This window comes from Acanthaster planci, linkage group LG06 (assembly GCF_054643075.1).
Source record: "Acanthaster planci isolate LZ-2023a linkage group LG06, COTS_SCS, whole genome shotgun sequence".
Classification (NCBI taxonomy): Eukaryota; Metazoa; Echinodermata; class Asteroidea; order Valvatida; family Acanthasteridae; genus Acanthaster; species Acanthaster planci.
The window spans coordinates 18,185,640-18,207,812 of record NC_141782.1 but is presented as its reverse complement, the minus strand read 5'-3'; the positions used below and the strand labels follow the sequence as shown (position 1 = coordinate 18,207,812).

The window sequence follows — 22,173 nt, the reverse complement described above, 5'->3', positions numbered from 1 at the left end:
TTTCATTTTCTTCTAACTGTTGAGAAAATCTTTGATTGGCATGGGCGTCGCTAGATCAATTTCAATGGGGGGGTGCCATTTCAAGTGGAATGGTAGTCCGATTCCCTGACCAGACACTTACAAGCCCCCCCTTCCTTTCCCCTTCTTTCTCCATTCTTGCTGACACTGACAGCAGCACAATTATTCTGACAAAACTGACGGAGGGTGTGACACCTCCCCTTTCAGTCATTCCCCCCTTGTTCATAGGGTCTTCACGTCCATGACAATTTTCCATTCAAAACATAAAGTCTGTTGCTTTGTTACAGGTAGACTTTTTTTTAAATGAGGTAAGCGTGTCTTTTGCTTTGCTTAACTGCTAATGGTCTCCATGACATATGCAGAGCCTCAGTTAGCCTAAAATTTGTGTGCTTAGCCACGTTGTGAAACTGGACCAAGGATGAAGAAAAATGCCAGCGTTGTATATTTTAAAGGAATTCAGCACTGTTCGGAAGGAAATCTGGAGCAATACCATTCTATGTGTACTAGAGCTATAAAAAGGAAAATTCCTGTGGCAGGGCACAGAGACAGCTTGACTTTACCAGTGCTTATTATAAACTTGAGAAGTTGTTTGGATTCTGAGGTTGCAGATCTGACACTCAATCTTCAAACCACACCAGTAACTACCTGGTATGAATACTCGAGTATAAAATACCTCATACAAAACAACTGCGCTATCATTGCACAAATATGGCCATCAATACCGAAGCTACAGGAAATATGTAGAAACCACAGGCATGCACAACCATTACAAGGAAAAAAAATGTCTAGGGACATTTCTATGAAAATTAGACTCATGTCCAACACCTGGAAATACAAAATATTTATATCCAAATACCAGGTAATTGCTCAATATGGGCAGAGAAGCTCGCACCATCATAATGTGAAATCGTTCGCCATGAAATATATTTAGCCCAATTGTGAAAGGAAATTACCATTGATTGAAATGGAAATGACAGTCTCTAACATGCATCATCTGTAGGACATCCGTTTGGGTTTTAATTAATGTCGTGTTGATCTTTCCATGCCAGTAAAATAATCTCCATGTACATGTACATACATGCATGTTAGCCATGTACAATGACCTCCAATAAAAAAAAATCAACAACACTGAGATATTTTACTTCTATGATTGTTGGTACAAAACAAAAGAAAAACAAACAAATTAATAAACAAAACAGACCTCACCAAAAATGTTTCCTATCATGGTCCACTATACTCATCCAACTATCTACATGTGTACTTATTTTCACTAACTGACTACATGTATGCATGTCACCTGTGTGCCAAAACGCCATGCGTATTGCCTGCCACTGGGTGCGCAAACCAAGCAGAATGTTTTGTTTTCAGCAGAACTTTGTAAAAACTGGCTCTTGGGCAGTACAGAAGAGAGATTGCGTGCTTTTCTCTTTCATTTTAATCACAAGAGAACAGAAACAGGCTGTGCATGAAACTGGAGATAAAAATGACTTCTGGAACAAACCTGGAAAAAACCCTGCTTTGTGGGCTTGGTTTTAGAAATGTTATCTTAAAGTGAAATAAAAAACAGAATTGAGAAATTCTCAACATACGGGAAACGAAAAAAAAAGTACACAATAAAATTTCCTTATTGTGGGTGCAACGCTGCATGCACACAAAATGTACAGGTGCGCACATCAGTGCGCTGCTCAGTACGAAACCTGCATGTGGAAAACTCCTACAGCACCACTGGTCAATGGTTCCGTAATTGAGGATCACCCGATCATTAACATGAAAACAAGGGTCTTATACTAAATGGGATTCAAAGGTCTAGTCTGCAGTGGTTGACAGCCGAGTAATTGTCTGTAACCGAACATTGCCATGATATAAACAAGTGCATTATGGCTGCACTGTCTATCAGGTGGTTATTTGTATGAATTAAGAGTTCAACGTATGGCTCTGCTTTGTATGGATATCTTTGGAGTTTGGGTCTGGTTTTTATTGTCGTTGACATGCAGATGAAAATGACCTGCAGTGTTGGTGAAAGCAACCGAGAGTCCTCAAAATTCAATGTGATTTTTCTCACAACCCAGGGAGTTAGATTTTCAGAACTTCAAATAACCAAGCAATCCTCAGTAGGGGGATTTCAGCTGCAAGCATGTGGACTACACATCCAAAACAAGAAATGGAATATGGTTTGGCTCACCTGCAACAGGAATTAGCATGATAATGCTCAAACTTGTACTTTTTTCTGTCAAATTGGAATAAATTTACGGGCTTACCTGCATCACTGAACATGACTCCAAGTTATAGGAACGTTAGTGACAACACAGGGGCAGGTTTTAGTTTGTAAGTTAAATAAGCACAACTTCTAAGGCATTTTTGTGTTTCATATTTTGTCTTTGTATCGGATTTGTTTTTATTTTATGGTCATAAATTACTTCAAACTAGACAGGTTAGAACAATACACCAAATGCATGTAAGTTTAGGTTTCAGGTGCATCGTATTTGATGAAAAAGATAAAGAGCAGGTGAAAAAAGATGACAGGGATAACAAGCGCTGACCACATACTACATGTGCAGGTAAGTCCACAGATGCTTGTTAGGTTCTTCTACCTCGACGATGGAAAAAGTTGTCGATCTCTTCCGATGCCATGTTCAGACTCGTGCACAAGCGCGAGCATGCGGCCTGCCTGTGGTGTTGATGCGTGGGTGCGTGTACAGTGTGCATGTACACGACTTGTACAAACAACGTACATGTACGCCTGCAATGCATAGACTTGACATAGTCCTTGGAGTGTTTGGCATGACATCGACAACGAGATATTTTTTTTTTAAACAATCCCCCCATTTGGATTGGATCATTCATATATAGTTACAACAAACAAGTAATAATAAAAAGATGTGCCTTGCGTCTCGCCTGCCAGCTTTTCGGATGTTATTCGTTTTTTAGTTTTGTAACTTTTAAATTTTTATAAATGATTTTATTATTATTTATAAGCCCAAACCACTGTCAATGAGTCATGTTCTCTTTTAATCAGTGGACACGTCAGTAGTTCTTTGAAATTTTAAAAATATTAATAAAACGCCCAGTCTCATTCCCCTTATTAAGAATCCTGGATACTAATTTGGTTTTTACACAACCAGGAAACCAAGTATAAATACATAGAAAACCATCACTACATTAAATACATAGAAAACCAACACGGCATTAAATGCAGTGAAAACTTAAAGGTGCAGTGTACACAACATTTAAAAAAGAAGAATGTAATTGAGATCTTAAAAAAAAATAATTTAACCACTTCCTGCTGGGGACTCCGGAATTGGAGACGTATGGTTTATATGCGTGGCCGGGGTCTCCGAACTCAGACAAAGGAAACAGGGCCCTGTAACAAAAGACCGTACTCCGAACAAAAGACCAGGCTGCAGGGCATTATCAACATTTTCACTCTCAAAAGTGGTGATAATCCAGCCTTGTTTTGAAATGGTATACCAGGGTTTGGGGCATTGAGAGCGAGCGGATTACCACCGCGGACAAAAGCGCTCCACCACCACAGCCATGAGCCACACAGCACCGCTGCACGCTAACCTGGCCCCTATTGAAAAGAGGTCAGCAGTGCACTGAGCCAGGTTTGAGAACAAAAGAAAGTTATATAACACTGCACAATCTGGGATCTGTTTACAAGGCTACAGGCCTGGCTGAAATACTCGGGCATCAATGAAGGTCACCTGTCAACTTAGAGTAGTGCCTAAAGATTACTTCATGCGGCTATAAACGACCGTTAAATGAAATGATGAATTTTTGAAGGATTTTGAAAACAGAAAAAATGATAGTCATGCCGGCCCAGCACCATCAACATTAAAAAATGCCCCGGCATGAAGTGGTTAATACAAATTTGAAACATATTTAACTGCTGTAGTTTCTTTTCTTTGAAAACAAAATGAAGTGGTCATGAGAAATCTGTTCAAAGGTGTTTGTCATTATTCGCTTCTTGGTTGCAGGGCTGTTTAATCACACCACGTAAAACAATTGCAGACAGTTTCATAAACTTACTTTTTTTCTAAAAGCTGTTTTTTTTTGGCAAAGATCTCGTGAAAAATGTCAGAAATTTATCAGATGCCACCAGAGAGCATTTAGAATAGCCGGAGCTTCCAGGGCCCTTAAGCAGGCCCTGGATTCCGGCCGTACTGGACTTCACACTGCGGCCTCGTGTTACGTGCTTTGCACACAAATTTTGGACTCTAACAAGATTGCACTCCCTGTTTTTCATTTTGCACTCCCACTTTTCAAATCCTAGCTGAAACAGTGAAGGACATGCAGACAAACCTATCTGAGGAGACACTACATGTACCTAGCAAGTGTGGTGGTACCACCCTTGTATGCTACACGTCCTCAAATTTGGAACACTGAGCATTTCAGCTTTTTTAAGGTAGCCATAAACGTGCTAATGGTCGGTCGCAGAGGCATTACGCGCCCGTGTTAGTCTTGTATGCATGCTAGTGTGGTTCTAGTGAAGCAATAGCGGCTGACGGATGGATTAGTCTGTACTGCATTTGCTCTATAATTCCTCGCCTTCCACCTCTACAATCCCGGGTTCGAATCCCGGCCCAGTCCACATGTGGATTGGGTTTTCAGTCCCTGCCTGATTCCGTGGGTTTTACCCAAAATATTCCTTTGGGGTTTTCCTCCCACCTCTAAAACTGTAACTGCTTCTCAATGTCTCCTCTCTACAGGTTTCTTCAGGCTTGTGAGCTACAGTGCCTCGGGCACTTTTGAGGAATCGTTGGTGTCATCACCAGAAATATAATGGTAATAATAATAAACAGGCAAACAATGCAGATTTAACACAACCATCAACATCTTTGCCCGGTAGCTACCCAACCTTCAGGTGCATGATGGGAATGGCCCTTAAGTGTCATTTCATAACTGGCCTTTTTACCACCCGAAATGCAACATGTGGCAGTGTCTGAATCAACTGACTATGGCTAGGAATATTACAGTGGTCTATGAGAAGTGGCACGGCCACTAGACAGTGACTCCCATAGACACCTGTGTTCCTGCTAGCCTGAGCCATGGCCATGACTTTTTCAAACATGGCCTACTTCGGCTCCGAGTCCAAATGGAAAACCCTGCTGGACACTCTCTCTCACCTTAACGTGGCTCTGGGCACCCAGGTTGTAGATCTCAGTCGGTCGCACCTGGCTTATGATCTTGACCAGGCAAGTACTGTCTGTGAGGTCGCCGTAGTGTAGTACCATGTCTGCAGATACAAATGAGGAACAGGCCAAGAAATAATCACAATGGCTGGGAAGTAATACTAGAGATGAACAACTCAATTTGATTGATTGCACCACGAAGCGGTGCATTGTGCAGAAAATACCGTAGCATAACCAATCTTACAAATCAGCAGATCGTCGGTTACTTTTCTTTTCATTTTTAATTTTGTAAAGACTAAGAATTCCTCAGGCAAAAAAATGTGTTTAGCACTTTCAACTCCTGTCACCCGAAAAAAAAAAGAGTACAGGTCTCATGCGTATGTATGATCCTGCATTGAAGTCATCAGTCCTTCACTGTGAAAGTGGTAACACACCAATGCAAATTCATTTCCAAGCCCTTCAAATGACTTTTTCACGAGAGAAACTTCCCACTGACGTCCGGCGCATCCAAAAAAGAGGTGACATGCACCAAACCCTCGTGTAGCCATGTCAACCATTTTCTCTTGGCACCTCTTGGCGGCGTACTGTACTGTGTAATTGGATTCGATCTAAATTATGTTCACGTCCACTCGTGTCTATAGCTAGGTCTGTGTTTTTCTCCTATAGCAAATACACGGTCGCATGCTGATGACAAAGCTCTAGCCCTCGACACCCACTGTGAACACAGTGGATATGAACTAGCCAGCCTGAGTACGGTCACTGAGTGATGAGTAGGACTTCCATGCTAATAAACGGGAGGTTGTGAGTTCCAGTCCTACCCACTACTCATGGACTCATGACTGCGGACTTCCCCCAGGCACATACCCAATAAACACAAATACTCCCTCATTGGTCAGGATGACAATACGGACCATCAAAAATAGATAGGTATAGGTATGTGGCTTGGAAAAACTGCGAGCTTAAATCACAGCTTCCTGTAATTCTTATCCGGCAACATCCATTTCACATTAATTTGTTTGCATTATACATTGTACACATGAAGTTTCTGAAATAACTGCACAAATCAGTGATACAACCGCCCAATTTTTCTGAGCCGTGTATGTATCCCGTATCTGCACCATTTCTAATGGACCCTAATTAAAAACACCACTGGCACCTGGCGTCTACAGCTATAGGTTAATGAAATCACTCCTGCCAAGGCCTGCTCCGTGTCTGATGGATGGTCACAAACCAGAGAGTGCATCATCCGAACAGAGACTGTTGCTTGGTAACAATCTGTCTCTGAAGTTTGCACAAGGAGTCCATCATGGAGGAGGATACTGACAAGAATATAATAAAAAAATCAGTTCTCTGGAATACGTGATTGCCGAGCTTTCGGTAACTGAGTACCTTCTTCAGGGCAAGCAGATTCAGTTCGGAGGACGTGGATGGAGGTGGAGGACGATGATGTGGGTTCGAGTCCCACCCATCAGCCCTTGCCACCTATGTGTACATGTACGTACAGCACGCCTAGGACTAAGGACTTCTCCTTGGTATGAATATCGCCCTGACAAATGATTAGACTCCCACCACAGCCAACCTGACAACCACTGAAACCAGGGCTGTCGTTTCAGGCAGCAAACCTCCTGGGTATCTCAGCCAAGCATTACCTCTCATCTCATGTGTCCTGGTGTCAGCGTACAGGTGGGCAATGCGGCCTGTGTTGAAGGAACTTGACCTGCGTAAGATGCCGTGCACCTTGTGAAAGAAGAAAAAAACATAAATCTGAATGAGCACTTGTAGTTCGCCGTGATCTCTACAACGCCCCTTATTTGAAAGAACTCACCCAACAACAAAACAATTTGATTTACAGCTGGCAATGGTGCCTGCATTTCCAATTCAGTAAATACCACAGAATCTGAGCCAAACTTCACCATTTTGACCCCTGCGTGAAGGGGCAATAGTGGCATGTACACCCCAAGCGCCTTCAGGCACAGGGTCAAAACAAGTCAAAGGGCCTGGATTCAATTCAAACCCTCACTGTAAACAAGGTCAAATGAAAACACTCCCAAAGTTGGCTTCATGTAAAATCCCATCTGATGTTCGTGCACTAAGTACAGGGTCCGTGTATAAATTAGGGGTTCAAACTAAAGCCTGAGGCTAAAGATGAATACAAACTCCATCCCCCATCATCTTCGGCTCAATCTGCCCTTTTAAAATGTTCACCTTGTATCCTTTGGATAAAAGCAGCTCTGCAAGGTAGGAGCCATCCTAAGTGAACAAGAAAACAAATTAAAACCTTTAAATCAATTTCTCAAAAACAAAAAACTGACAGTTTACAATACTATGAGAAGCTGACTCAGAGTCAAACGATTTGTAGAACCTTGTCAGTGTGTGGCTGGATCAGGCCAAGTGCGACAAAGCTGTAGTTGGTTCACTGTCAAAGTCTGGGATTACATGTAAACCCGAGTATGGAGTGGAATGGTAGAAACTGGACCAAGACTCGGTTGGCCTCTGTCTACTTACCACAATGAATGAGTAATGTGAAAAGACGAGCAGCTCAATGAAGTATATTGTTCAAATTATGTACACGTATCTGCTCGGCAAGACAAGTCCTCCTGCCAATGCTTGGGCAGCGTCTTAAGCGGACCATTTTGACTAGATACAAACATTCAAAGCCAAGATCAAAAGCCTATACATAAAAAAATTCAGCCTATACCATCTTATTTCCAGGCTTCATTCCCAGTGTTGGACCTCAGTGTCTTTCAACTGAAACATTTTACTGTTTGGCAGTTGGGAAATTATGTCCAAGTGATTTTCATGTGATTTCCAATTGAAATGGGTACACTTGCATTTATTTGGTTGGATTAATATTTTCACATTGTCAAGAACAAGTGCCAGCAGCTTTGTGGCACAGTGAGACCAAGCACCGTCGATATATCGATATTTTCGATACGGGTTTGATATCGATATTGCCGATGTTAGTTTTTTGGTAATATCGATATATCGAAAATATCGGATTTTCGAGAAATATCGAAAATATCGAAACTTTGAAAACATGGTTATTGAAAAATATACGGAAAATATAACTGCTCAGGAACAAATTTTATTAAAAGTACGAAAGTGCAATGTCACATTACCGTAATTTAAATTTTTGATAAGCCACTCTTACATTGGTTCTCATACTAATGTTGTTAACCTTTTACACACATAACTGTGCATGTGACATATTCATTTCAGTACTCTTTAGTGTCACCATGGACTTAGCCTAAATACAACCACACAGAATGTTGGCATTTACTGGGCACAGTGCACGGTACATGCAGCTAACTTGTATGTAGTCAACTTTACCTCTTGAGGAAAGACTACCGGCAGCATAGGGGTTACAGCAATTGATGCATTGACACCAACCCCTATAGAGCGCATGTGCGTGTGTGTTGTATGATTCCATTGCGTCGTCAAATGTACATGTACAGTACGTACACTCTGCATGTATGTTTACTGTATCGTGTGTTTACATGGTTGAGTTTTTGATAGCTAGTCAGGTACCTCTAGCTTGCAATGAGGTAAACCTACAGGGTAACATACTATGTTCTACTCTTTCTCTGCTTTTTTTCTTACATAAGCTAATGGTGCATGTAACTTTCCGGAAGTGTACGTAAACTTTTTCAATTGCATGCACTCGTGGTACATGCAGAATATTTTTTCTAATTCAAAGCCAAGTTGCAGTTAGTATTCTCTATTGACATCGGTCTGCAAACTCCGCCCTTATTTGCATAATCATAAATATGCATTGCCACTCTAAAGAAACATAATTCGTTGATAGTATCTAAAACAACAATGATTGATTGGACATTTCAGATTTTATATGTACAAAATTTAAAAAGGATAGTGCAACAGATGTTATCTGTTCTGCACTATCTGGAACATTTTGGTGCAAAAAAGTGAAGTTCACTTTTTGTAGCTGTGACTAGAAAGGTGTACTGTAGGACACTGAGTCCAAAACCACTCTCACGCTTGTCAGTAGATGGCATGAGAACTGTCAATTAAGATGAAAATTAAAATGAATAAATATTGATATATCGATCATATCGATATAAAAACACTGATATATCGATATCGGCCAAGATACAATATAGGTGATATGCTGAATGTTCCATTTTTCTCTTGGGTTCCCTAGCTCAAAGGATTACATGTACACGTACATGTACCTCATGAAGTCAGACACCAATATTACACCACCCCTGTTTCAGTAAAGTCAACTCAAACAAATCAATTCACAACAGCTGTGCAACCGAGCCTTACATGTACGTCCAAGTCCAATGAATTTGCCTGCCATCAACTTTACCACCATCCTGATATCCCGATCTTTATATATACATTCAGGCAGTAAAGACTCTACCCTTATCAAGGCATAAGGACCTCTGGACACTACACACGCCTATCAATGTACATGTACAACAAGCGAAGCTGCCAGTATCCCATGCACCAGGCAATGAACCAGCGGTATCTGAGGTCCTCAGCTTATCTTCGTGCAAAGTCCCTCAGCCTTATCTCGACTGGAGGCTCACTCAACACCCATCGATTAGCTGACATGTGGAGGGTGAGAGAGAGGAGGGCATTTTGGGGGGGGAGGGAGGGAGGAAAGGAGAGCATCTCCTGTCCCAGTGTGCTGTCAGTTTGCACTTTTCGGCTCGCTGGTGCGAATCGAGGTTAGATCTGGTCGGCCGCGACTAGCAAGGGGTAGAGGACAAGTGGGGCATCCTTTGGCAAGCCACAATGCAAACCTTCAGAGGACTTTAGAGAGAGGAGGTGATGGACAGATGGACCGGTTACCATTTTGGATGATTTGAACAAGTTCCATCCAGCAAACAAGATAGGTAATCATAAAAGCAAGTATAGCCCGGATTTTTTTCAGGACAGGGAAGGGGGGAAGCACTCCGCAATAGCCACGGTTGACAAACTTTTCACAGCGGGAAGGGATCAACTCCCGGATACTGTCCAGCAATTGGTTAGTTTCATCCCCTCTCTCTGTTTTGCCTCTTTGTCAACTTTTCAATTTTTTTCAAAGAAAGGCACTTCCTTCCCCATGCACCAGAACCCAGTGCATTGTGATGACACCCATCCTGTGGAAACATCCACATTCGAAAAAAAGAATCAACATTTTGTTCCAAAAAAGTGTGAAATCAGTTGACAAAAAAGTGTCAAGCACTCTAGTTCACAGTTGTTTATTCTCTATCCCATGTGGAATTCAAAGAAAACCAAAATTTAAAGGCAACACGTACATTTGTATCATGTGACTCAGAAAAACCAGTAATTCCAGTTCTTTAACTCTAAAAGATTTGATAACAAGCTGTCCTGGCATCTGGTTTTTTTCCAATCCAATTTAATTTCCAGAAAACTCTCAATTTATGTGCGGAATTGGAAAACACAGAATACATTTCCTTGAATCAGAGAGATTGGATGACACTGCATTGTCCAATTTTGGGATGTTAGTTTAGTTGGTATGTGCGGCATTCATTTCAAGAAAACCCAGGGATTTCATGTCAACAGAGAAAGGATCCTGCTCATTAAATTCTGACGAAATTTTTATCAAGCATCCATCGGGTACATGTTTGAAAACAACGCTCAGTAAATGCAAAGAGAGCCATTGCCAATGGCTAGCTGGATGACACATGAATCTGAAATTTAAAATATGACAGAATCAATCAACCGTTTCTCCATGTACAGTGTGTTTGTTTACGCGATACCAACTTCTGTTTCACTTTCCATGCATCCACCTCAATCCGTGTTTATGGCCAAGCATCCGCTGGACAGCAAACCTGGCACTTTCAAGCACAGCACAGAAAAAAAAAAAAAATATAGGGGAATCGATCAGGTCCCCGGAAAACAAACTGGAAAACAAAACTGAATAAACCTTGCGGACGTGAGCCTTTAAAACCAGTTTTCTATAACGCTGGTTAGCAGCAACCAAAACTCAGGAACTCGGTCAGCTCTAGAAGAACTTTCTGTTATTGCCGAGAACTTGTACAGGTAGCTGAAGTACGCAGAAAGTTCACCCTTGGTTGGTGACAGGGTTTGCCCCGGAAGGCACATTGCCCTGCGGATGTTACAGAAGGAGATATTTCATTTTGTACATGATTCTTCTGCTTTTGTACTGACGGTCAATTACCGGCCAAAGATGGGCAAAAAATGCAACTGGGACGTAGGGAGAGAAAGGCCTGTTGGGATCGGGGGGGAGGGAGCCAACTTGACTCTTGTGGATGACCTCAATCGCACCAGCACTACTTCAGACATGTGCCAATGAGCAAAGTCCGATTTTCTGGTGAAATCCGCAGGCTAGCACAAGTACACGTACATGTACATATAAATGCAAAGGCATTCCACAGCACTTCCTGTTGAATGACCTTTCCTGCTGGAAGTACAAGTGCAAGTGTTTTTGTACTAGTCGAATCTCGGCATAGGATGGCCTCAAGAGAGGTGACGTAAAGTACACATATGTAAAGTATGCCTAAGGGTTCATGTACAGTGTAGTGTCTATTTGGGGATGATGTGAGCTTTACTTCAACAGACCCTCAAGAAAATAAGCACCCGTCTCCCTTCTCACGCTCTTCTAACTCAGACAGCTTTAATTCATACAAATGAGCACCGTCAAGCAACATGACTCGCCTCATGTATCATCGTTTGTCATAAAAGAATCTCGGGGTAATAAATGACAACAGCTACATGTACTGGTCTCCCAAAAAAAAGCAAGAAAAAAAAAAATTGATCGACGGCTGTAACAACCTCCAAATCACAAACACACATGCCTTTCGACTCTAGCACCAGGCCCACACTTCCAACTGAGAAGCAAAGACCAGGCCAGCTCCAGCACAAAGCTCTCGGTCTCTCGGTTCACAGTCCCCAGTGACCTAATATTGACACAACGGGTCATTCCGACAATGCGGACATGGACTCCCACAGGACGCATCAAACTGTCAACTCGGTGGAACGTGCTAACTCCACAGGAAAGTGCCAGTCTACATCTTACACGCGGGAACTGTACATATCTCGAGGGCTGGTAACCGGGAGTGATGTAAGCACGTGTACAAGCATGCCTGTCCCATTATCAATGGAACATTTGTAGGCAATATTTCAAATGCTTGATCAGATAGATGTCCAATATAGCTTGAAGACCAGCCTACCAGGAACAATTCTCAAATCTCTTGACTCCTAACTTGTAACTACGAGTGACAAAGCAGTTACGATACAGCTCAATGAACACATGCATTTGAATTTTGATTTTTTTTTGGCAGCAGTGGATTTTTAAAACAACTTTTCAAGACTAGGGATAAAGCACCTGTCCATACAACCTTCACTTGCTCTCCGTCTACCTGCACATTGTAGAGACATTTGTTTATTGTATCGCCAACAATTGGTAATGGTGAACGGTTTGGATGAATTAGATGGACAGTGGTACTTTCCTCGCTTTCAAAGTAATTTAAACCAACACCTATACACGTACATGTGTATATGTGATTACAAACTTTTTAGTAATTTTTTTTCTTGTTCTCGTAATGCATCTAAAGGTACTTCTAGTGCTTTCCTTTATGAAAAAGTGAACACAACCTAGACATCCCCCCAAAAAAGATTTTATCAAGGTCAAGTTTTGATAAGAAGGTGGTTAATTGTTGGAGGATTGTCAAAAGATGCCAACCAACCGTACAACACAGTGGGAGATGCTGCAGTCATGCTCACTGCACACATGCCACATACATGTATGACTTGGCTCGATGTGACCTGTGACATCACAACCCGACAGCCACTACTTTATCAGACAAAACATCTCCTGATGCATCTTCATTCTCTTTTCTCCCCCCCCACCCCCACAGTGAGCTGCAGGATCCAACGGGGCGTGGGCCCATGTGAACCGTTCCGACATATGTGTTTCCTGTTATATGAAAATGAGCGTAGTGTACACGTACATGTATGTACATGTACTAACTGCATACATGTGCACGGTGCACGTGGTAACAGTGTGGGCTACACAGCTATTTCACTTGACATGTAAAACACAATGTGCATGCACTGGTGCCTCCCTGCCGGCTTGATTTCTACAAATCTAGCCATTTTAAATAACACGATGAAACCAGAGATGGACTTTACGAAAGTCTGGACTAGAATATCACGAATCATCGAGATGGAAAAATCACTAGACTGTACTCTAATCATCGTGATCAACTCTGCAAGCAAGCTCAACTACCAGTACAAAACTCACTACTATTTGAATTTAATGACCAAGAAACATGCGTCTTTTACATGAATGTGTACATGTACAATGTAGGTCAAGGACGTGTCCTGTAAATGATGAAGTGTGTAAAATTTGTCTTGACTATATCTGACATGCTCACCATCGAACTGCTTTCGAGTCGCAACTGCATGTAGACACTCTGGGTATCAACTGGCATGCTAAGCTTGCCACCTGGTATATCTGTACGTATGGACCATATTTTGCAAAATCGTTTGTAATCAGTGTCCCTGCTAGTGTGATCTGAATGGTACAGCCGAACAGAGAGTGATTGAGCAGCAGTTTTCAGATGGAAACGTAGGATATATGTGCCACATGACCTGTGAGGTATCATGTTGTAATACCAGAGGACTGGTGGGAGAACCTGTAGAGTTCATCATGAAATATGCAATGTCCCCAGACATAGTCCAATTGAGGGTTAGGATTAGAGAGTGTTGAAATCTGAGTCCGAAAGTACATCAAGAATTATTACTGGTACATGCATATATGGACATGTATGTACATGCCAACACCCCTACGAAAGTCACTGCGAAAATTGCCTCCCAAAACGGAAATCACGACAGTTTGAAACGAAGGCACAAACTCAGCAAGGGAACACAAATGTGGAAAGGAATGTATGTTGTGTACATCTGTATGTAGCGGGATCAAAGAAATTTCTGCACCATGCATGCAAAACATTCTTTCCACCCCAGCAACCACAAGACACATTACGATGAAAAGGAGTGGGTTGGCCAGTGAATGAAAGACATACAGAATGACAACCCCCCCAACAAATGGCACTATTGACAAGACTGCACAAATCTGTTCTTGTCATTTCCGGCAAATCAACAGAACAATTGTGAATGTTCATGTCCATGTCCACTGTATGTACATGTATGTAAGTCGTCTGCATGTACAATGCTTCAGTTACAGAAGTACAATCGATTCCATTCATTCTTGCACTGATGTAGGAAGCACAAATCCTCCTAATTGACAGGATCTCTTTAAACTACTGTCCTGATGTCACTCAGTGTCTGTCTGTCTGTCTGGTGTCCCATCCAAGCCCTCCGTCATGTGACCTCTTGCGAGCACACGTCTCAAAAAGAAAAGAAAAAAGAACAATAAATGCACGTTCCAGACAGGCGTTGGTACATGTACTCTGTGTTGTCAGGTTGCCTTAGAAACAGGCACAGCTTCCCGACGGTCTTTTGGGATGCCAAAAGATGAAGGGAAAAACCAGTGACATTTTTTTCCCCAAAGAAATTAATGCATGTACATGTATCCGTCGTCCCTCTTGAAACGAACTGAAGCAGCCAGACAGAACCAGATGGACAGAAACAAGGAAAACACATGTACCGGTACGCACAATACCCATCAACGGCGCTACAAAAATTTCCAATTTGCAATTTCTGAGAAGCCAGGCTAGGAAAAATGCCCTTTCTACAGTCAAAAATCATTGGATCTGATGGCGAATAAATGAAAAAGGCTGCCACTTATTGGACAACTGAAAGTAACTGTAAAAAAAAAGCGAACACGCTTGGAAAGAAAACTGTTGGAGAGGTCAGAAATTTATTTTGCTAAATGCTCGAGGCTACAAAAGATTAGAATAAAAACCAAACAAAAAACAAACACTTGGGGAATGCAAGTATGGATTAAATAACTTGAAAATGTACTCTGGCCAGAGGTGAATCTACATTTCCTGCTTCAAATACAGAGTCACGTGCACAATATACATTTGCACATGTGCCTGTCTATAGAGGTACTTAGATTTGCAACGTCATCTTCATGACGGCATACTGAAACTATGCATCGAAACTAGCTACAGATCATGAAAACTATTCCCCTCAACCACAAAAGACCACTAAGACATAAACTGTGCTTGCAGAGTGAATAGAGTACAGTACAATTGCATAGCCTGTTGTAGACCCTATATGTATGTGAGCACATTGTGTACATACAGAATACATGTACATACAAACATGTACATGTACAGTACATATACCAGAGTCCTTCCTCTCATTTGGTTAACTGATAACCAGTCTATGTAATTTTTCCATTACCAGTGCATCCATTCAAGGCAGAAAGCCAATTTATGCAGATTTATGTAAAATAGCTTCACGAAAAACACCTGCCTCTAATGTACATGTACACGTACATTGTCCATTCAATCAAGATTGAAATCTTAAAGAAAATTTCCTGATTCCTGCTGAATTCCCACTTTCAACATCTCTTTCCTTTTAGTGAAGGCAAGAACGATCCAACAATAGTTTACGTAGGCGTGCGGGATGCAGTCTTGCTTCTGCAATCAGCGAGCACATCACTCGTCTTGATTAAGGGTGCGAGGAAGGCCACAGACAGTGCCAAGGACGGGGCAGCGAATGGAAATGTCAAGGTGATATGCGTCTCCGTCTGGCTCTGCCGCTACTCTCGGCCAGATGGCAAAAGCACACGAGGCAGAAAAAACGTTGGAACATGGAAACTGCTAACGTGTACGTGTGTACACACGTGCAATAAGATTCACGACACACTCATCAAGAACGACATCATGTGGCAACATGTTATTGTACGTGTATGCAAAATTCTAAACATCATGAACATATCCTTGTGATCCCCCGCAAGGGCACCACGCACAAGATATTTAACTCAAATACGGATGATTATTAAACCAAACTGAGTAGACATGTTTACACACAATGTACTTGAAAGTGATTCAGACCTAAGAGGAAAACAATTCGGGCATTTTTGATCAGCTTCTTCAGAGATCTGACATTCTCAAAGTGGCAACATGCACCTGAACATGTGCTCAACTTACACTGCATGCCATTTGCATCTGATTTAAAATTGGGGGGTAAAAAGCAATTTATGCAGATGTCACCTTCCAGTGCCCGCCACTTTTTTTTTTTAAGGGCTGTGGGAAAACTGCCCCCAAATTACTCTCTTCTGATGAATTAGTAATGGCTTGTTTCATCTGTTAGGCATTTGCGACGTATGGCATTAAACCGCAAGCCTCCCTCATTCATAATTGCATTTGTCTCTAATCCCTTATTAGGAGTCCTGTAGCGTCACTGTCTGAGCACACTTCCCTGACCACCACCTAGCAACCAGTCATCAGTGCCACTATCATCTTCTTCATCATCATCACAAAAAAAAAAACCACAAGATGCCACCGAAACCCCACCCATGTAAAAGACTGGAAGCAACCACAGAATTCTTGAATGGGGTATGTCATCCCAGGTGCCAACATGGAAGCAGAGATTTCTGTTTCTCTGTCCTCCCCTCCCTAGGGCTGAGGCTTTTGGCTCCTCATTAAAAACACCTCCCCCACCCCTTCCAGCTGTGATTCAGACACATTTTGCTTAATCACATTAATCTGCGTGATTCAATGACATTTGAGATGATGGAATCATACCCTGACCCTTTGATGAACTGTAATTTTGGCTATTAGTCTTTATCATTTTGTGTGTGTGAGTGTACATCATTGCAGGCAGACAAAGAAATCCGACAAAACAAGTCCACTGAACATCAGACAACCAATTTTTAATGTAAAGTTTGCATGCATGGGTTTTGGAGGGGCGTGCTGTATACAAGAATGTAAATGGACAAAAGTGTATCTGGCCCAATAGTTTCACAACTAGATTCACTAATATTGCAGGACAAAAAAGAAAAAATGCATTCAGGAAGCTAGGGTGGGAAGACAAGGGTCTAAGAATGAAATGAAAGGATAAAGGAAAGTCCACACGAAGCAGAGCGGTAGTCACTATGACAACAATTCAACACTCTTAACTTTGGAAGGTATTTAATGTGTACCATGCATAAGGTTTCTCCCTAATGGCTACTTTTATGTGAATTTTACACTGAGTTTCTTTTAACCCTAAACCCAGGCCGGATCGCAATCAGTGATCCGACGTTGGTTCACTGACACTGAAACCAGCCTAATGGATGGAACAAACCAGCCTTGGGGCCCCTTGAGATCCAGATGCGTGTATAACAAATAGGCATAAAGATGTGAGAAATGTTGTATCATCCTGAAACAAAAAAAATGACTGCAAAACTTATCTAGTGGACCACAAAAGCCACGTATGGTTAGGATGGAATGGATGCAAGCTTGCGTGTGACATGACCGGTCCGAGTCACAGGGCGGAGGGGGTTTTCAATACAGCACACACGTCAGGACAACGGACCGCAGCATGAGTCATGCTGACATTCAGGCCGACTCGCTCTGCCATTTCCAAGAAACTCTTCCACTGACGGCACACGTGACGCACTACATGTACCGTACCTCGATTCCAGACCACGATTACTGCAGGGACAACCCCACCATCATTTTTTTTTTCCTGATAGAGTATGACTACGCATACATGTACACGGTTCTTGGTATTACAGAGTGGATGACAGATGTAGCATTTGGAATATGATCCGACAGTAGTCAATGCCACCAATTACGACGCGACTGTACGAATGTTGAACTGCAAATACACCCGTGCAGTCATCCGGTGATTCCCACATGCATAAAGAGGGGGGCCGCTGGACATGTCACGTACGTGTTCATAGGTAAACAAAACATATGGACTACAGTACGTGTACGTAGCAGAATTGGAGTCAAAAAGTTTGGAACATCTTTTCTGAGAAATGTAATGCTTTTTAAAAAATCAAAATATTTTTAATGTAATGTTTTTTTAAACAGACTGTACTTTGAATTTTTGAATTCATTTTCCAAAAATGAATGAAATCTTTCGTACCTAATATATTCTTTTTTGGATGAAATTTTACTGACCTAACATGTTTTTAAGATTCGAATCAAATTTTTTTGACCAAACATGTTTTAAGATTCGAATAAAAATTTGTAGACCTGTAGACCTGTTTTGAAGATACAAATACAATTTTTGGGACCTAATACATGTCTGTTTTCAAGATTCAAGTAAATTTTTCAGACCTAACATGTTTTAAAGATTCGCATGAAATTTCTCAGAACTAACATGGTTTCAAAATCCGAATGAAATTTGACAGATGTAACGTTTTCCAGATTCGAATGCATTTTCCCCCGACAATAAACAGACCAAAGGTTTTGAGTTCCGCACCCGCATTTCATCCAAATTCAGAAAGCATCTGAATTTCGAAAACATCCGATTTTAAAAAGCATCCGAGTTTCGAAAGCATCCAAATTTAAAGAACATATTTGTATGGCAACCCCCTAAAATTAAAACAAACTGCAGGTGGGCACAGGGCTTCATTTTAATGCTCTGCCTACCACAGAATTTTGGGCTCAAGAATAACATTCTACATGTATGCTTACAGCGCTTGCGCAGAAGTTTTGCTTGTACTACTACAAACAATATATGCGAAGAAAGGCTCCTTTATCATCGGATTTCTGCATGCTTCTCACTTAAATTTCCTTGTTTGACTATGAAATTTGATACCTAATAGCAAAGAATATCTTCTGTTGTGGTTAGCAAAAATTATCTTGCTTACTATAATCACAGCCGTTCGGGCCTACATGTAGCTTATTTCAAATATAACATGCACAATATTAGCAGTGTTTTTCCAACAGATACATGTAATTGCCAAGACCTTGTCACCACAGTAAACAGCAGTTTGTGGGTGAATCTCGAGTACCGTAGAGGTGCATGTAGGCCGTTCACTGCTACAGGATCGTAGGGCAGATGTTGCTTTGGATCAATAGCCATTCCTGTTTGAAAATGAAAATGGCTCTAAGAAAAACCACCATTTATTTTTGGCTAGAAATGGAAAATCATTTTCTGCCTAAACATGTTAAATACAAAATGAGTTCCTGTGTGCCCATAGCAGGCAAGCTGATTCATACAATTCCGCTTAAACTTACTACGCCCTTTCGCTGAATTTTGTGTCAGAATGTTCAGCTTCTTTTTTTTTAAAGCACGGTACCAGTAAAGCTGTCAAGGGTATCAAATGAAAAGCTAATATTTTTTTAAATGATTTATGAGTGGAATGTTGTCACCAAAAGAACAGAAAAAACATCAGCAGCTTGAAATAAAGACCTCAACTGGGAAAACATGCTTTGTGTGAGCACCTGGCTAGGGATATTTTAGACTGTGGCCTTTCCAAAGTATAATGTTGCCCGCTCACGCACATTGTGAGAGCAGGCATCGCCAGTGCTATGGAGTATATGGACATGCACCACGCATGCAGTCAGTGCGTGTACTCTAAATGTGTGTGTGTCTGCATCTCGTGCTGTATGCATCGGGCATCGCGTCTGCATGCTGCAGCCGTGACGTATGAGCGAATAATGACGTCATGCACAGCAGAGCGGACACCCAGGCAGTAAACAAGGACGATGAACTCTAATTGAACCCGCCCGATCTATCTGTGCAATGCGTTGCTGCAATGGACTTCTTTGTTTTTTAAAGGCAGGGGTTTTGTTTCATTGGAAAAAAAAAGAGAGAGAGCAAGCAGGGACAGTGATGGGTTCATCTTGAGGCATGCCAGAAAGGTTGAAAAAGAAAGGGTGAAAAAAAGGAAAAAACCACAAAATTGCTTGAGCTGTTTATTCCAATGGTGAATCATAGGCAATTTGCATAACCACAAACTGATAACGTCAGTACTTCCTTCCAGCTACACAGAGTGTGATTAATTCCTTTCAAATTACCATCTGGAGGGGAAAAAATACCAGGAATTTTTTTTGGGGGGGGGATCCTTGTTTTTCTCCATTACAACATTCGTAAGAAGTTGTCCAAAAATCACTGCTGTGCCGAATATCCAAACATTCGATCAATTATTGAAAATTCAAATACTATTTTCCGAATTTGAATATTTAAATGCAAAATTCATGAAAAGGAAGGGAGCATTTTCTTTTGTTTTAAATGAGAAAAAATGCACTATGCGGGCTTGTTTCAAGCAGATTCAAATGGAAAGTGACACAAATCTAACAACAATTCAAAATTTAATTACTCATTAAACTATTTAAAAAAGAATAGAAATTTTCAACAGGGCAAGAAGTATTGTTCATCTCTGAAATCTTGCAAAATTGTTTCTGTAGACACTCCTAGATGTGAAAAGCTATCATATTGATTATAATGTACAACTGTGTGTGTTATTGCCTATATGGTTTGTTCATCAACAACCTGCAAGTCAGTAAGACCTTGGATATTGGATTGAATTGAAGGGCAAATATTCAAACAGTGAATTATTCGAATTGACTTTGCCCTACCAAAGATTAAGAAAAATTTCTTGTTTTGTTCAGTGCACAATCACTTGAATTCACATCTGATATAATCGCACAGTACAGGCGATTCACAACAGTGCACCTCCAAGAGTTTGCAATGCGTTGGCCAATCAGAAGGTGTGAAATTTGTCAACCCTTTCCAAACACACACTGGGTCGACCGATTTCGCTCATGGTGATTGGCCAGCGTGTTGCAAACTCTTGGAGGTGCACTATTGTGAAACGCCCGTATCACATATGTACATGTTTCTGTATTTTTGTCTTTTAATTGCACATTTCCAACCATTTTTGCAGGAGCTTTCTTGCAAGTAGATGTACATGTACCGGGGTGCACGTACATGAATTATGTGTCCATGTGTACAAGTAACCTACGGATATACTTTGTACATGATGTAACAGTGCACCACAGTAGTGATGCATCTTTGGAAACCATCCAGAGGGGGATGGCTGAATTTAAATTATAATTATTCAAAATAAATGATACATGTATGTACGGCAGAAAGCTATTGTAATCACGTACCGGTACTAGCACATGTACATGTACATGTGCATTGTTCAATCAGAACAGAACATCATTCAAGTCTTAACAGTTTCAATTAGACTCCAAAAGACAATGTTGAATGGACAGCTGGGGATTTATTTGACCGTTCCTCAGAAGTCACAACTCCAGCAAAGGGGTAATGTACCTGAGTAACCGTCAGTTTCACTTTCATTTTTTAGATCATTATCAACAGTTGCTAATTAGCTGTTGTTTTTTTTTTTAACAGGAATTCTCCCCCATTCCACAACACCTCTTTACTTTACACAGATGAAGTCTTCCTTCAAAACAATTTCCAATGGCCAATGAGTGCCACGGAAAACCAACTTGACCAAAACACCCCAGAATTCCAGGAAACAAGCAAGCAGTATCAGTGCGCTGTCACCTTCTCTGCCCTAATCAGCACTCAAATTGTTTTCAGTAGGTCCCTGCACCCTGGCACTGTAGCAGATTTTGACCAAGATGACTCAACTCAAGTCACTGACACTCAACATCAACAATAAAATGCACTTGGAGTAAACACAAAGGTCATCTGCCTCTGTCACTTGTGAGGCTGATCCCGACTTCCAGGAAAGCCCAATGACCGCAGAATGGGGAAAATTAATATCTTATCGCACAAACATCTCTGATCATGTTTATAACCAAGACGAAGGAGAAATTATTAGGTGGCACACCATGTACATACATGTACAACGGTGGCCATGTACATCTATGTAAAACAGATGCATACATACCGTACACGTAGGCCTACATGTACATGTACGTATAAGGTCGTTAATGACGTCTGCTAATAAATACCAACAGGTCAAGACCCAAATACACACGCACTGCATCAGTAAACTGATTATAAACCTCCAACTCTTTCTGATGATTGGCACTTTTGATACATCTATTTTTTTCTTTTTATTCAATGGTACAAAAATGATTTAATGAACAGGAACACGGTGTTTCCAAGTCACCAATTTTGTAAGATGTCCCCCCCGAAGAAAATGGGGGGGAATAAACAAGACACAACCTACGGTAAAGTACAAAAAAACCCGAAA

General features: G+C 41.3%; 1 protein-coding gene and 1 long non-coding RNA gene across 3 annotated transcripts in view; one reads left to right on the top strand and one right to left on the bottom strand.

Annotated features, from left to right (window-relative positions):
- Positions 1–22,173, bottom strand: part of gmds (GDP-mannose 4,6-dehydratase) — a 76,854-nt gene that overhangs the window by 36,956 nt on the left and 17,725 nt on the right. For both annotated transcript variants that reach the window (XR_002598700.2, XM_022242400.2), the window contains exons 2-4: positions 7,356–7,400; positions 6,800–6,887; positions 5,145–5,254 (exon numbers count right to left, since the gene is read on the bottom strand). Coding sequence is in view for 1 of the 2 variants with exons in the window: in XM_022242400.2 (XP_022098092.2) it covers positions 5,145–5,254; positions 6,800–6,887; positions 7,356–7,400 (243 nt within the window). In the remaining variant the exon portion in view is untranslated. The remainder of the gene's footprint in view (positions 1–5,144; positions 5,255–6,799; positions 6,888–7,355; positions 7,401–22,173) is intronic.
- Positions 9,570–18,395, top strand: LOC147798912 (uncharacterized). Its single transcript, XR_015425749.1, has 3 exons — positions 9,570–10,009; positions 15,637–15,787; positions 16,445–18,395. It is a non-coding gene; the product is annotated as an uncharacterized LOC147798912 (long non-coding RNA).